Source organism: Glycine soja, chromosome 11 (assembly GCF_004193775.1).
Source record: "Glycine soja cultivar W05 chromosome 11, ASM419377v2, whole genome shotgun sequence".
Taxonomy (NCBI): Eukaryota; Viridiplantae; Streptophyta; class Magnoliopsida; order Fabales; family Fabaceae; genus Glycine; species Glycine soja.
In genome coordinates this window covers 10,597,625-10,611,047 of record NC_041012.1, presented here as the reverse complement: position 1 = coordinate 10,611,047, position 13,423 = coordinate 10,597,625, and the positions used below count along the sequence as shown (strand labels likewise).

The 13,423-nt window shown below is 32.2% G+C and overlaps 1 protein-coding gene across 1 annotated transcript; it reads right to left on the bottom strand.

The window, feature by feature from the left end:
- Positions 1 to 2,902: 2,902 nt before the first annotated feature.
- On the bottom strand, positions 2,903 to 5,361 carry LOC114372850 (expansin-A4-like). The gene is made up of 3 exons (XM_028330391.1): positions 5,174 to 5,361; positions 4,775 to 5,093; positions 2,903 to 3,588 (listed from the first exon to the last, which is right to left on the bottom strand). The coding sequence occupies exons 1-3, from the start codon at positions 5,322 to 5,324 to the stop codon at positions 3,279 to 3,281; spliced, it is 780 nt and encodes a 259-aa protein (XP_028186192.1). The 5' UTR covers positions 5,325 to 5,361; the 3' UTR covers positions 2,903 to 3,278.
- Positions 5,362 to 13,423: the final 8,062 nt, after the last annotated feature.

The following is a 13,423-nucleotide window of genomic DNA, read 5'->3' as shown; positions in this document are numbered from 1 at the left end:
AATCAACCCATTTTGTGTCTGAATTTATATACATTTTAAAAAATAATACTTGGCATTTGAATCCTATACTTCCTTATTTGAATCCTGCACCTCCTATTGTATTCTGGAATGTTCATTGTAAAAATGTTTTTATATTCGGCAATGAAAAACTTTACGGAATACAATAAAAGATACATGATTCGATAGTGATAATGCAAGAAAAAAATGACATAATACTGAGTTAACAATTCATGGACTCACTTGACCTTGTAGCCCATCAAGTAGCAGCCAATTAGCCCAATTCTTTTTACACCTTATATTCAAGAGGCTGGTCCACCCAATTAAAATAATTTTTAACAGCTCTACGACAAAAAAAAAAAAATGCTAACGGAGTTACATGACAATTGACGATAGATAATAAAATATAAAAGAATTATTTGTACAGAAGTTAAAACTTTATTTTTTTTTTAAGTATAAGATCAAAACAATAAAGTTGGAACAAGTAGAGAGACCAAATAAATATTTTTTTTTACCGTTAAAGGAAATAGATTAAAGCGCGTAAAATTGTCTTGTAACGCAGTGCATGATTGTAAATAGTGATAGCCAATTTATTAAGAGTGCAATAATAATAAACCTACGATCACAGGGCCTTCATAATTTGTTTTGCATGTTCCAATTGTTTCTTAGGCACGCTTTTAAGTAATGATAACGACATTTGCAGGTTCTCTCTTATGAAAATGTTTTTAATTATTTTTGTTCGTATATTTTTAATAATTATAAAAATGGTATCATTTTTTATTTTATATTTTAAAAAAATATTTAAAAATAAGATTTTTTATTTTATCTTAAAATAAATATATTAAAGCTACTAATAAGGCTGGTCAATATTTATATATATGTCTAAAGTGAATTTTCAAAAATTCGTCCAAAACAATAAGTTGAGTTTTAAAATAGAATATTTTTAAAACAATTAATTTAAGTTATTGTTAATGAGTGAAAAAAAACATATGTATTAACTACTATTAAATTAATATAATCTATCAAGTAATTTTTAGCTTTTTTTTTTCAAATATTGTTAATGAGTGAAAAAAAATATATGTTGAAGTTTAAAAGAAGATCTTAATCTGGTTTATCTTGTTTAGTTTAGTAATTAGTTGGTTGAATAATGTTTGAGTTGTTATAAATTCTGTTATATCTCTGATACCTGAATTTAATAGTAACATATACAACAAAATCTGCTTTACCTTTAGAACAAGTATAAAAGGAAATTGATGGACATGAGCTTTTGTGTTTGTGAGTGATGATTTTCCATGGAAAAGAATTTCATGAAGCAGTGGCACTAGTCCAGCTTTGGAATGCAGCAATGGGTATCCAAGGCCAACTTTTTGAGAGTAAGTAAGTAGGCATCGAAAGTTGTTTGGTCTGCAATATCCATCCATCATTTGAACAAAGTAAAGAGGTAGGATGGCACAAGTTGTAGGGCAACATAACTTACTTGTTTCGTCTCGACGTACGTGGCTGTTGGATAGCATTAACAATCAACCCCACCCATGTGCCTCTTTGCTTTCAAGCACAAATGCTATGATGTGACCCAATGGAAGAATTGGAAATATATTTTTATGATTATGTATTACATAAAGACAATAAATGATCAATTTCATTAGAGTATTTTGAATGTAAAAAAAAAAAATAGAAAAACATAAAAAGTTATAAATTAAAACCTTACTTTGAACATGTTTATAGACCAATTAAATAGATTATAAAATAACTGAAATGAATTGTGGAAATTGTTTGTCAAATTTGAAAATTTAACGTCGTGGCCATAATAATTCCAGATACTCAAATATGCAGATGACATGCGTTCTTTCCTTCAAATTCCTATCCACAATGTGGACCTTGATCTTAAATTTTTTTCGCTCTAGACTCATTTTAAGAAGCTTTCTGTTAAGAGGTCATAAAGGCCAATTTGCTCCACTTCCCTTTTAGTCCAGTACAGTTGCCACTGGAATTTAAGCCTACCTGCTTCAATTAATACCCTTCATTAATTATTTGTCAAGAAGTTGTTGCCATGGTTATCTTACGGTAACTCCAACGAGGTTTCTTCACTGAAATGAAATTATTTTTTATAGTTTCTTACCTATTTATGTGATAGGAAAAGTTTGTTAAAAGTAAGATTTGTATCTTCGGTAAAAAAATTATTTTTTTAACAATAAAAAATAATATTTATTTAACACAACAACATAGTAAAAATAAAAAATCATAAAAGTCTATAAATTTCTTATAATAACACTACCAGACCATGAAAAATACTAAGACAAAAAAATAACTTAAAAGCATTGAAGATGATGCTCTTAGTCAATTAGCATTTTATGACATGCTGTTTTGTTATAGGTTAATAAATAATATTATTTTTTATCACTAACTTGTTATTTCAATAATAAATGCTCTTTAGGGAGACTGCGGGATCTAATAATACTTACTCCTACTATAGTCTCTCTTTTGCTTTGACTCTGCTAATTAAATTTCGTTAAAGACATTACGTGATCCACTCATACCCTAAAAAAGGAAGAAAAAAAAACGGAAGAGAAAAGAAATCAACAAACGCATGTGAATGAAACAAACAAAACACTCATTTTTCAATTGTAGGGTTCTTTGTAAATTGCATTGGTTGGAATTCCCTAGAAGGCATTTTTCGATTTTGAGGGGATGCAAAAGCTACTCCTGGCCGCTTCAAGTTGAGTTGGACTCACGTTTTTTACTTGGACTCAAGTCTGATTTTTTTTTTTCAAACACCTTTAAAATTATAAAATCACGTTACTCTAAGCTAAGATTCACGACGTATGATTACAAACGTGGAACCAAACATACTCGGAGCAAACTTGATTTCAATCATCTACTTAAAGAGAACAATAATGTAGTTAAATTCATGGAGCAAATTGTAATATTAATATATATATATATATATATATAACACCATGATGATTCTACAATAAAAAGTACAAATTAGCTGCGGGCTACCATTTTACTTAAGCCACTTCAGCGTTCCCTAGAAATTCAAAATACTACAACTTCACGCACCCCAAGTATAATTATCAAACCCACCCAATCAGAAAAAGTAAAACCCAACAACATCTAAGTCACAATTAAAAAGTTGTCACTCACTATCCAGTCAAACGACCATGTCTAGTAATAAGTAAATAAATGGCGGGAACCAAAACAAAAAGGATCATGATAAAAAATATATATAAGTATGTCATTGATGTTGATGACATGGGTGATGATTATGATTAGGGTTTTTTTCAGACCCGGAAATTCTTTCCGGTGAAAGTTTGACCGAATTGCCAATTGGGTGGAGCGATGTTCCACGAGGTTGAGGTGCGGCGGTCGCTGCCGGTGACGCGGAAGGACAGGGCCTGGCCCACCAAAACCGCGTTTGACTGCCAGTTCTGACCCCAGTTTCGGCTCATTGGCATCCACCCGGTTCGGGTGCCCTTCACGTACGTGCGCACGATATCACCCGCACCCGCCACATTGCTAACCAGCACCAGGTTGAAGTAACGGAATCCGTTTACCGTGAACCTTATCCCTCCGTGCTTTCTGCATGGCACCCTGCGTAAATACCAACCAAAACCAGTCATTATTTTTTACCTTTCCTCACTCCTTCAAAAAGCAAACTACTACTTAACTACCCCACCACAATATCTAACTAACACAATTAATAAAGATACTTTAATTTTATTGTTTATAGTAGTAGTACTTTATACTCACTTAATTAACCTAAAGTTTTAAAACAAGGTTAAGTAGATGGACGCAATTAAGATAATAAATTTATTTGGTGTGTTGACGTACGTAACACCTTAGATATGAGAATGCAATAACACCATCGAAAGTGACTAGAAAGTAAAAATTAATAATAATAATAAAAATAATAAAAAAGGACTGCAATAACAGTAGCTGGGGAAGGATGAAATTAAGGAACATCCTAAATTGGTGAAGGTTGAGCGAAAGAAACCCCAAATTTAGTGACAAAAAAGAACCCTTACCCTTCCCCACCCTCCTCCACTGAATTGAATCAGACACAGCCCATGTCGAAGACTGTAGAAAGCATAATGTTACTCATAAACAAATCACCGTCACATTGGGTAAAAAGTAACACCAGCCGTATGGGAAATGAACAAACTAGTAAACTACCTAGGGAATTGTTAGGGTCAAGTTAGTAGTATTTTCCCTTCTTTTCCTTTCAGTTTCACACTGTGACCAGACGAGACCCCTACCAATTTTCGTACTTTAAACCCAAAAAGAACAAAAGAATCCATAAAATCACCTATGAGGAAAAAAAAAGAAAGTTACAAATCATTATTTTAATCTCTAAAATACTTCTTTTTCTCTTAAATTAAATAATCCGAGTTTAGTGGTTACACTATCATCAAATAAAAAATGTAAGTATCAACAAACTTAAACTTAATATATAATGATTTAAAATTAGTTGATAATATAAAACTGTTTTTACCACTATCACTGTATAATCCATAATTTATAGTTCTTTTCTCATAATTTATAATGTAATGTAATTATATAAATAGTTTCTAAAACATTTTTAAAGTTATATCATTTACAATCATCTTATCTAGTTAATTCAATAAAGATTATATTCATACATGTGATTTAAGAAAAAAAATATTCTATCAATTTAGTTCGTTCTAAATTAACTAATCATAAAATGTGTATAAAATGAATGTGTTAAAAAGAGTAGGTTTGCTTCTCTTGTTCAAAAGAAAAGTAACGGAGGACTGACCGGCGATAGGCGACAGGGACGATTCCGGCGCGATATTCGGCGATTTTAAGGAACATGGGCATGGCGAGGTCGAAGTGAGGGCGAGGAGGGTTGCACCAGCCGCCATTGTCGTTAGGAAGAGCGAAGTTGGGAGGGCAAAAGTTGGTGGCGGTGATGAAGATGGAAGGACTGCCGGAGTGGCACCACTGCCTGTCGTTTGCGCACTTTATCTCAAAACACGCACCGCAGCTAAGCCCGCTGTTGAAGAGTGCCGTGCTCAATGCCGCCGTGTTCACACCGTACCCCTGGCTGTACAGGTTCCCATACCCACACGCTCCCCCTGTAAAATAAAACGTTGTTAAAATTAGCCACATTGTGAGTACATGGGTTGGTTGGTTGGTTAGTTAGTTAGTTGCAAACCCATGGTGCCGGAAGCGTCGGATCCTCCGTAGAAGGTGGCGTGAGCACTTTGCCATGCACCACCAGAGTAAATCCCCGGAATTCGAGCTTCAACTGCCCACGTTAAAGTGATAATGAAAGCAATGCAAAGCACATTGTTGGCAACAGCCATTGTTTTCTTCTTTCTCAGATGAGAGGCGATTGGTCACTGGGAGAGGGTGGAGTACTTATGGAGAGCAGATGGCGCTAGTGACAGCTTGCACTGCAGGGGTATTTTTGGAAATTTCTTTTTAACTTTTCTATCATTATTATATGCTGCTTTGCATATTTTATAACACATGTATTTTTCTTATACATTAATTTTTTTCTTAGATAAGAAATCACAAATTTTATCCAATTCATTGGATCAGAGATATTTTGTTGATGATAGGTGACTGTTTTTTATTCATTATACACGGTGAGAATGAAGACAGTTCTTTCTCTAAATAATTTCCCATAAATGAATACAATGGCATTTTACATCATGTCTAAAAAAAATTTCATACAATATATCTGTATTACTACCTGGCTACTTTTTTCTTGAACACGTATAGATCACCTTCCAATTGTATTCAGACATACTCGATTGCGTGTGGGCTTCACTCTCCACACCACTTTTTATTTTCTTTCTTATACTTATTTATTAAGAGAAGGATTATCTTTGCGTTATTTATTTTTTTCTTGTTTCGCACCCATAGTCTAGAATAATTATTATGGTGAAGAGCGGGTGTGTAATGGTAGGGTGAGGAAGATTTAATTGATTATTAATATAGTTTGGAGTTGTGAGGGTATTGGCATAGTAACAAGTCCCTGGATCCGTTGCAGTGAATGAATGATGAAGGAACAGAAACGACACAAATGGGATTGAGAATCCAACCCGTAATCATCGCTCCTTAAACACCGGTCCCAATTGACTTTAACTGTAACGTGGCCCACCGTAGACATCCACATTCTATAGCCCCTTTTACTTTCCTCTCTCTCGAGCCGCACCCACTAAACCACTACTCTTCACTCTTTAGTCTTTAGTACTGTTACCAATTACATACATGAAGCTTCATGCTTCGAACTTCAAACCACACCTTTTCTTACCACTGGATTGTAATTTACGCCTGTCTCTTCCTTCCTTCTCACATTCTTACATTTAACTTTACCTGCTCAAGCGGTTATATATTCCTTCACACTCAAACCTCTTTTAATTATATATATATATAAGACTCTTTTCATTAATTTATATTTTTTAAGTTGTTAATTTAATCAATTACATTAAATTGGTTGGTTATATAGCTTTTTTTTAATTCTTTTATTTTTCATCAAGAAATAATTAATGTTTAAAATAAAAATAATGTGACTAATTAAGGATATAATATAATAAAAATAATTAATGTATTAGAATTTTAGAAGAGTGTCTTCTTTTTTTTTTTTAGTTAAAAGAATGTGTTATAAAAAAAGACAAATAATAAAGTAAAAAAGATAGATAGAGGTATATAGTATATATTTTGCTGTTGCTGATTATTTTTCTTTACAAAAACTCTTCATTAACTTGAGCGAATTTGTTAATGCATTGGTAGGAGTATTTGAGAGATGCATAATAACAAAAAATGGATAAGTAAATTATTACATAAGTAAAACGTCAGTCTATAACTTTTGAAAAAAAAAAAAAAAAAATCGGAAAAGCAAATTAGCTGCATCGGATGCTCCAAATGCCAAAAGATGATTGAAGATCTATGACCAGCTTCCTGTTTGTCTTCTTTGTAGTGTTATGATTCATTATTTGAGGAGTCGTGCGAACCTTCTCATTTTTTGTCAAAATATGCCAAACAGGGTCACATGGAAAAGGAGGGAAAATTTTGGATTCTCGGCCAAACGAGTAAATTCGAAGTAAAGCTCAAGTTAAACCGAAAAAGCTCCACTTTGTCATGAAATGGTAGAAATTGCATTCTCAACATGCATGCATGTTACTCGCTTTTTATTGTGTACTGTAACACAAATAGTCAAGCATCCATATCATGAAGAGTGAAGATAATCCTTAGCTTTGATTAATATATATTAGATTATATATGCAACTATGCATGGTACGGCCAATCAACATATATAATAACACTGATCGATACAGTGTAAGTTGTAACTCTCTCAAACTGGACGAGAAAATAAACGTGGAACTTGAAACGGAAATTATAGACGACCTGTAGGAAGTAAATTAAAATGACTTGTGTGATAAATATGTTGATTTAGTATATTAGCATGGGAAGAGCCATTTGACTATGGCACTAAATGAAAATTGATCTGGGAGCTTGATCAGATTATATATAGTTAAATAGTAATTATAAGAGGTGTCTGAAATACGTATAATCTTGTTATATACTGAAATAGGACACGATTATTAAACCTAGTTATTAGCTTAAAATATAAGTTCTTTATTACGACATTGCCGTTAATACAAATTATTAGTACCGTTGAGTAATGACCCCGTGTGGGGGGAAAGGGGTCCATGCATATGCATGCCACACACTTGGATTTGCATTGTACATGTTCTCTTTTCATTCGGGACACGATTTATAGTTTGTAACCGAAAATTGGGGGCAATCATGCAGGGTCCAAAATTCAAATTGTATTAATGCAACCAACCATATTTAGGTTGGGTAGTCATGTGGAAATATGATTATGAAGGCGAAAAAATAATAAAAGGAAAGATTGCGTGCAGGGCATGGCGGGGTGGTGGGGTTGTGGCATAGTCCTAGTCCTAGTCCTATCCTTCCTAGCTTTTTTCGCCCCTCCAAGGCACCCCAATGCCATGTGCTTCCCACACAGGTCGGGTCTAGTGAAGACACCAAACAAATATCATACGCGTGGGCCAATGATGTTGCTCCACGTAACCTCTAATTTATGATTTGTCCCCACATACGTAACTTTATTATAAAAGCTGATAATGCATTAATCTAATTAAACAGTCAAACGATAAGTTCAAGAGATAATTAAATAATTAAGAATTGCACGTAATACAATATTACAGTTAGAATTCTAAGTTTACAAGATAAAACAAGGAGTCAAATTTGAGTTTTCTTTATCAAATAAATGTAAAACTTATCCTCACTAGTGCATTTTTCTTTTAATAAATTAAGGCAATAAAGGGGGGAGAAAAATCCCAACTTGGTTCACACCCCAAAAACCCAAATACGCCTCAAATAACATTAAACAGAAATGAGAAGAACAAGAACAAGCTTGGGGACAAAGCCAAAACCCAAGTGAAAAATTAACAAAACCTATAAGAAGGAAGATAAATTATGTTCCTAAGGAATTTCTGTCCTAAGAAAGCTAGGGATAGAGTGCCACCAAGTGTACTATCATGAGTCGAAGTGTCAAGCTTAGCAAGTTTATCTGCTAATGAGTTTCACTCTCTATAAACACGTGAGTAACAAAAAACTATATCTTTACAAAAAAATAACCATTTTTCCCATTTACCGTGGAGGCGCCAAGGGACCAGCAACGGGTTGCCAAAAGCCTGAATGATCAAAGATGATTCACATTCAATCCAAAGATTGTTCCAACCTCTGCACTTTGCCACTTCCAAGGCAATAATAACAACTTGCACCTCAACAAAAAAGAAAGTCGTTTGGACCCTATATAGGAGGAGAAGCAACCCAGAAAACCTTATGTGTGATCTTGAAAAATACCTCCAGCAGCAGCATGTCCAAGAGAACCTTTGGCTGATTCGTCCATATTACACTTAACAATGCCAACACGCGGGAGATGCCAAGAGACTTGCTTAATCCACTGCGCCTTCGGAGGGTGGATATCAATACCCACAAAATTAGAATAGAAAACTCCCTCATCGAGTTAGCAATGCAACCTTTAGATCTAGTGCTAGAAAGATAAACACCAAAAGAAATAAGATGGCAAGCGCTCTCAGATTGGTTCCTGCAAAATCAGATTGACCAGAAAGTATGGACAACAAGGGAAATAATAACATCCTTTGTTTGACTACTCCAAGATGATCCCAAGGATTGGACCACTGACATGGGCGAATCCAAAATAATAGGCCTTTGCAGAACAGATTGAAGCCAGGACCAAAATTTTTCTGCAAATGTGCAAGAGAGAAAAAGATGAAACGAAGACTCATTATATAGAGCATTTGCAAAGGTAACACCTAGACGCCATGATACACCCTCCTCTTTGCAATTGATCCTCTATCGACATTCTGTTTTGCAGCAGACGCCAAAGAATAAAAGACCTTGAAGGTGGAATTACAGTGGACCATACAGTCATATCAATTATAAGTAAAACGGCATCGCTTTATATAAGCTCTTGACTATAGAAAAACCAAATTAAATCAAATCCAGTCATCAATTTTTGAACATATTGGGTTCACATGCCATCCCGATTAGTTAATTAATTTGATCTTATTTTTAAAGTAAAAAAAGACCTTACATATGTGCTGTTGAATACCTGACTTTTTCCATTGCAGCACATGTGAGAGGTTAATATATATATATATATATATATATATATATATATATATATATATATTAAGTTTATTTAAATTACGTAAGCAAGTTATATGGTGAGTATATTTTAAGATAATTCTTACTTATAAATTACTAACGTGTTAAAAAAAAAATAGTGTGCATTAACAATTCTAAAAACATGACCAAAGTAGACTCACTTAATCTTTATTTTTAGGTAGAGTACATGCTTTATCAATTAAGTTAGATTTAATTAAGTTTTTTATACTCAGAATATAAATTGTTTTTTGATTACTATCTAACTAACATTCATATTTTTTCAATCAAGCATATGAAAAAAAATTCAGTTTCATTTAAGTACTTGTCGTTAATCGTCTTCCGTTAAGTGATGACGTAACAAACAGAATGTCACATCTTCGCGTCTTGTCACAAACACCCCATTATCACATCATCACATTCAATAATGTGGCTATGACATGACAGTGATTGGATGTGATGACGTGACACTCTATTTGTCATATCATCAATTAACGGAGGGAAATTAATAACAAAATGAAACTAATTTTTTTTCAAGTAGGTATTTGAAAAAAATGAATTTTTAGGTAGTAATCTGAAAACAATACATTTTTAAGGGATAAAAAATTTATTTAAACCAATCTGAAAAATAATTTTTTAGTTAACAAATGATAATGAGAAGTTTTATTAAATTAAATAATTTAATTTCAGATAAAATAATAAATGATAAATTTTATTATTTTATTGAAAATAAAAATAAAAATGATAATTGTAAATTTAAGTTATGTTTAAAAGCAATTTTTATGAGTCAATAAGAAAAAAATCTTTTCTCAAACACTTTTATTTGATCAAATATTTATAAACTTGTCAAAAAACTAAAAATTAATTAAAATAACTTGATAAACACATATGTAATTTACTTTTGCATAGGCTTAAGAAACTTTATCCTATTTATTTAATTTTTTAAGATAATTTCTCATTTAAAATAAGAAATACATTAAATTAATAAGATACTTTTTTATTGGTATGAATAAAAAAAATATTATTTAAAATTTACAATAACTCACCTATCAATTTATCATTTTTAATCAACTGAATTAGGTTAATAAGATAACATTAAAGGTGAAATTAAAGAGTTAAGATAGATATATTTAATATTTGGATAAAGTTAGAAGAGAACCCAACAAGATTAAAGTGTGATATATGTATTTTGGGAGCAGAAAATAGTGAAGGAAGGTAAAGGAAGACACAACATATTACATATGTACATTGACCATAGACCACAAAACACCAATTATATATTATTTAAATAAGTTTTTCATACTTGAAAAATAGATCATTTTTAGATTATTACCTTAAAATTCATTTTTTGTCAAATACCTACCTGAAAAAAATTCAGTTTCATTATACTACCTATCGTTAATCGTCTTTCAATAAATAATGATGTGACAGATAAAATGTCACGTTATCATACTTAATCACCACTTACACATCAGTGCCACACCATTGAAGATGATGACGTGACAATGAAATGTTTGCGACAAGGCGTAATGATGTGTCACTCCATCTGACATGTCATCACTTAATGTAAAACGACTAACGATAAATAGTAAAATAAAATTAAAAAATATTTCAGGTATTTGGTTAAAAAAATGTTAAATAGTAATCTAAAAATGACTTATTTAATTACATCATTAAATTAATAGGGCTAACGGATTTTACAAATAGGATTGGATACTTGAGAGTTTTGAATTTATAAAAATTGCTCAGAAGATCACCTTGCCCTTGTTTATCTATTGTGGCTTTACATATAAAATATTACATTCCTTCTTAACTTCACATATTGACTCAACTATAAAGTAAAAATATAGTATCAACTTCACATATTGACTCAATTATATGCTTTGAATATAGTTATACAAGTCACAGCCCCTAAAACCCCTCCCCCCCAAATATACAGTTTTTTTAGTGTTGTTTGTTTTCTTATCCAATAAAAAAATAAAGTTCTATATCAATAATCTATATAATCTTTTTTATGTAACCTTTTATCATGTAGATTCCAATTATAATTAAAACAAAAGACAGTACAAATTGTACCTAAAAAACAGTATTTAAAAATTATCCATAACGAATTTAGACAAGGAGTTCACTTAATTGTATCTATCTCTCCCATCCAATGTTGAGATCGAAAGCGGCTCGGGATGACCATTTCACATGCTCTTTTATCAGAGGAGAGGGAGGGATAACTGACTTGGCAACACTTTAAATGTTGTATGTGGTGGCTAGTGAGATGAAAGATAGGTACACACCATTAATGATTATTAGGGAAGATATAAAGTTGGTTGAATTATTAAGAAGAATTAGAAAAATGAAAAAATCACATGTTCGATCATTCAAACTAAAAAATGTTCATTAGCAACTGACATGTGGAATGCGAAATCCATTGCAATGTGGTCCATGTGTACAATGTGCCCCCCCAAAAGATTGAGTTTGTGAATTCATTCATTCCCATCCTTATCTATGATATTCCTTCCATGTGATGATTCACTATAAAATAAAACAAGGCTATCAAAGCATCTTAACTCGTCCAAATTTGAGAGGTTTGGTTAAGACCCAAGAATGATAACGGAATGGGTTGGTATCAATGTCACACTCAACTAAATTTTGAGATTTTAGTCGAGGGAACTTTCCGAACCAACGGTTCAGCGATTTAGAAAGAAAGACCAGTTAAAACTCAAAAGTTTGTGTAAGGGTAGGGACCCCAGGGAAAATACAATGGAACGCCACATTATTGGCCTGTTCTTTACTTGGGATACAATAGACTACCTGAGAAGACTGTTATTCAAGAACAAAGTTATTTCTTGGAAATTAATGGCAAAGGACTGGGGGAGACACAGGACAGACCATGGGGGCTCAACCCATTTTGTCTAACAAAAATGTTATTTCTCTACTCCTAATTTTTTTAATACTCATGTCATGTCCTACACTGCACTTTTTATTTTAATGGGAAAATAAATGGGAGAGAAAAAGTAATACTACATTCTCCACTCTGTCTCTCTTTTTGTTAATATAAATTATATGTATAATAAAATTTACAAAATAAAGTGTGCAATTTATAATGTTGTGGAAACAGTCATGTTATCAGCCATATGGACAAAACTTTGCGCGTTTTCTCACTGTCCCATTATGACCAGGTTGAAATTATACGCCCTTAAAGAAAACGTAGAAACGTGAATACTATAAATTTAATAGTAATACTATCAAAAGAATATAACATTTAATATCATTAACATATATTTACCCTATTTTTTATGGCAATATTTTTTTTCTTAATATGGATCATGTTTGAAATTCATTCTTATAATGGTAATTGGTAAGGAATATGGAGGTGTTGCTAAAACTGTACAGCACAAGATACACAAAATTAATGTTGGACACTAAGACTATATTTGTGCGTTTTTTTGGAATGACGGGAATGGAAAGATGAACAATATTAGGGAAGAAAGGTTCAAAATTTTGTCGCGTATTTTTGCATTTTTATGGGGGGTTTAACCCCAAAAATCTTAAGAAGAAAGTATTTAATTATGGGACGAAGTGAAGTATAAAAAGGAGATTGACACGTAGGTATATATGAGATTTATTTGAACTTAATTTTAGGTTAATAAATAACAAATTTTAACTTTATGAAGAAAAAAACTTACTAAATTGTAGGATATATTCTAAATAATTTATATTTATAAAAATGAAAAATATATTT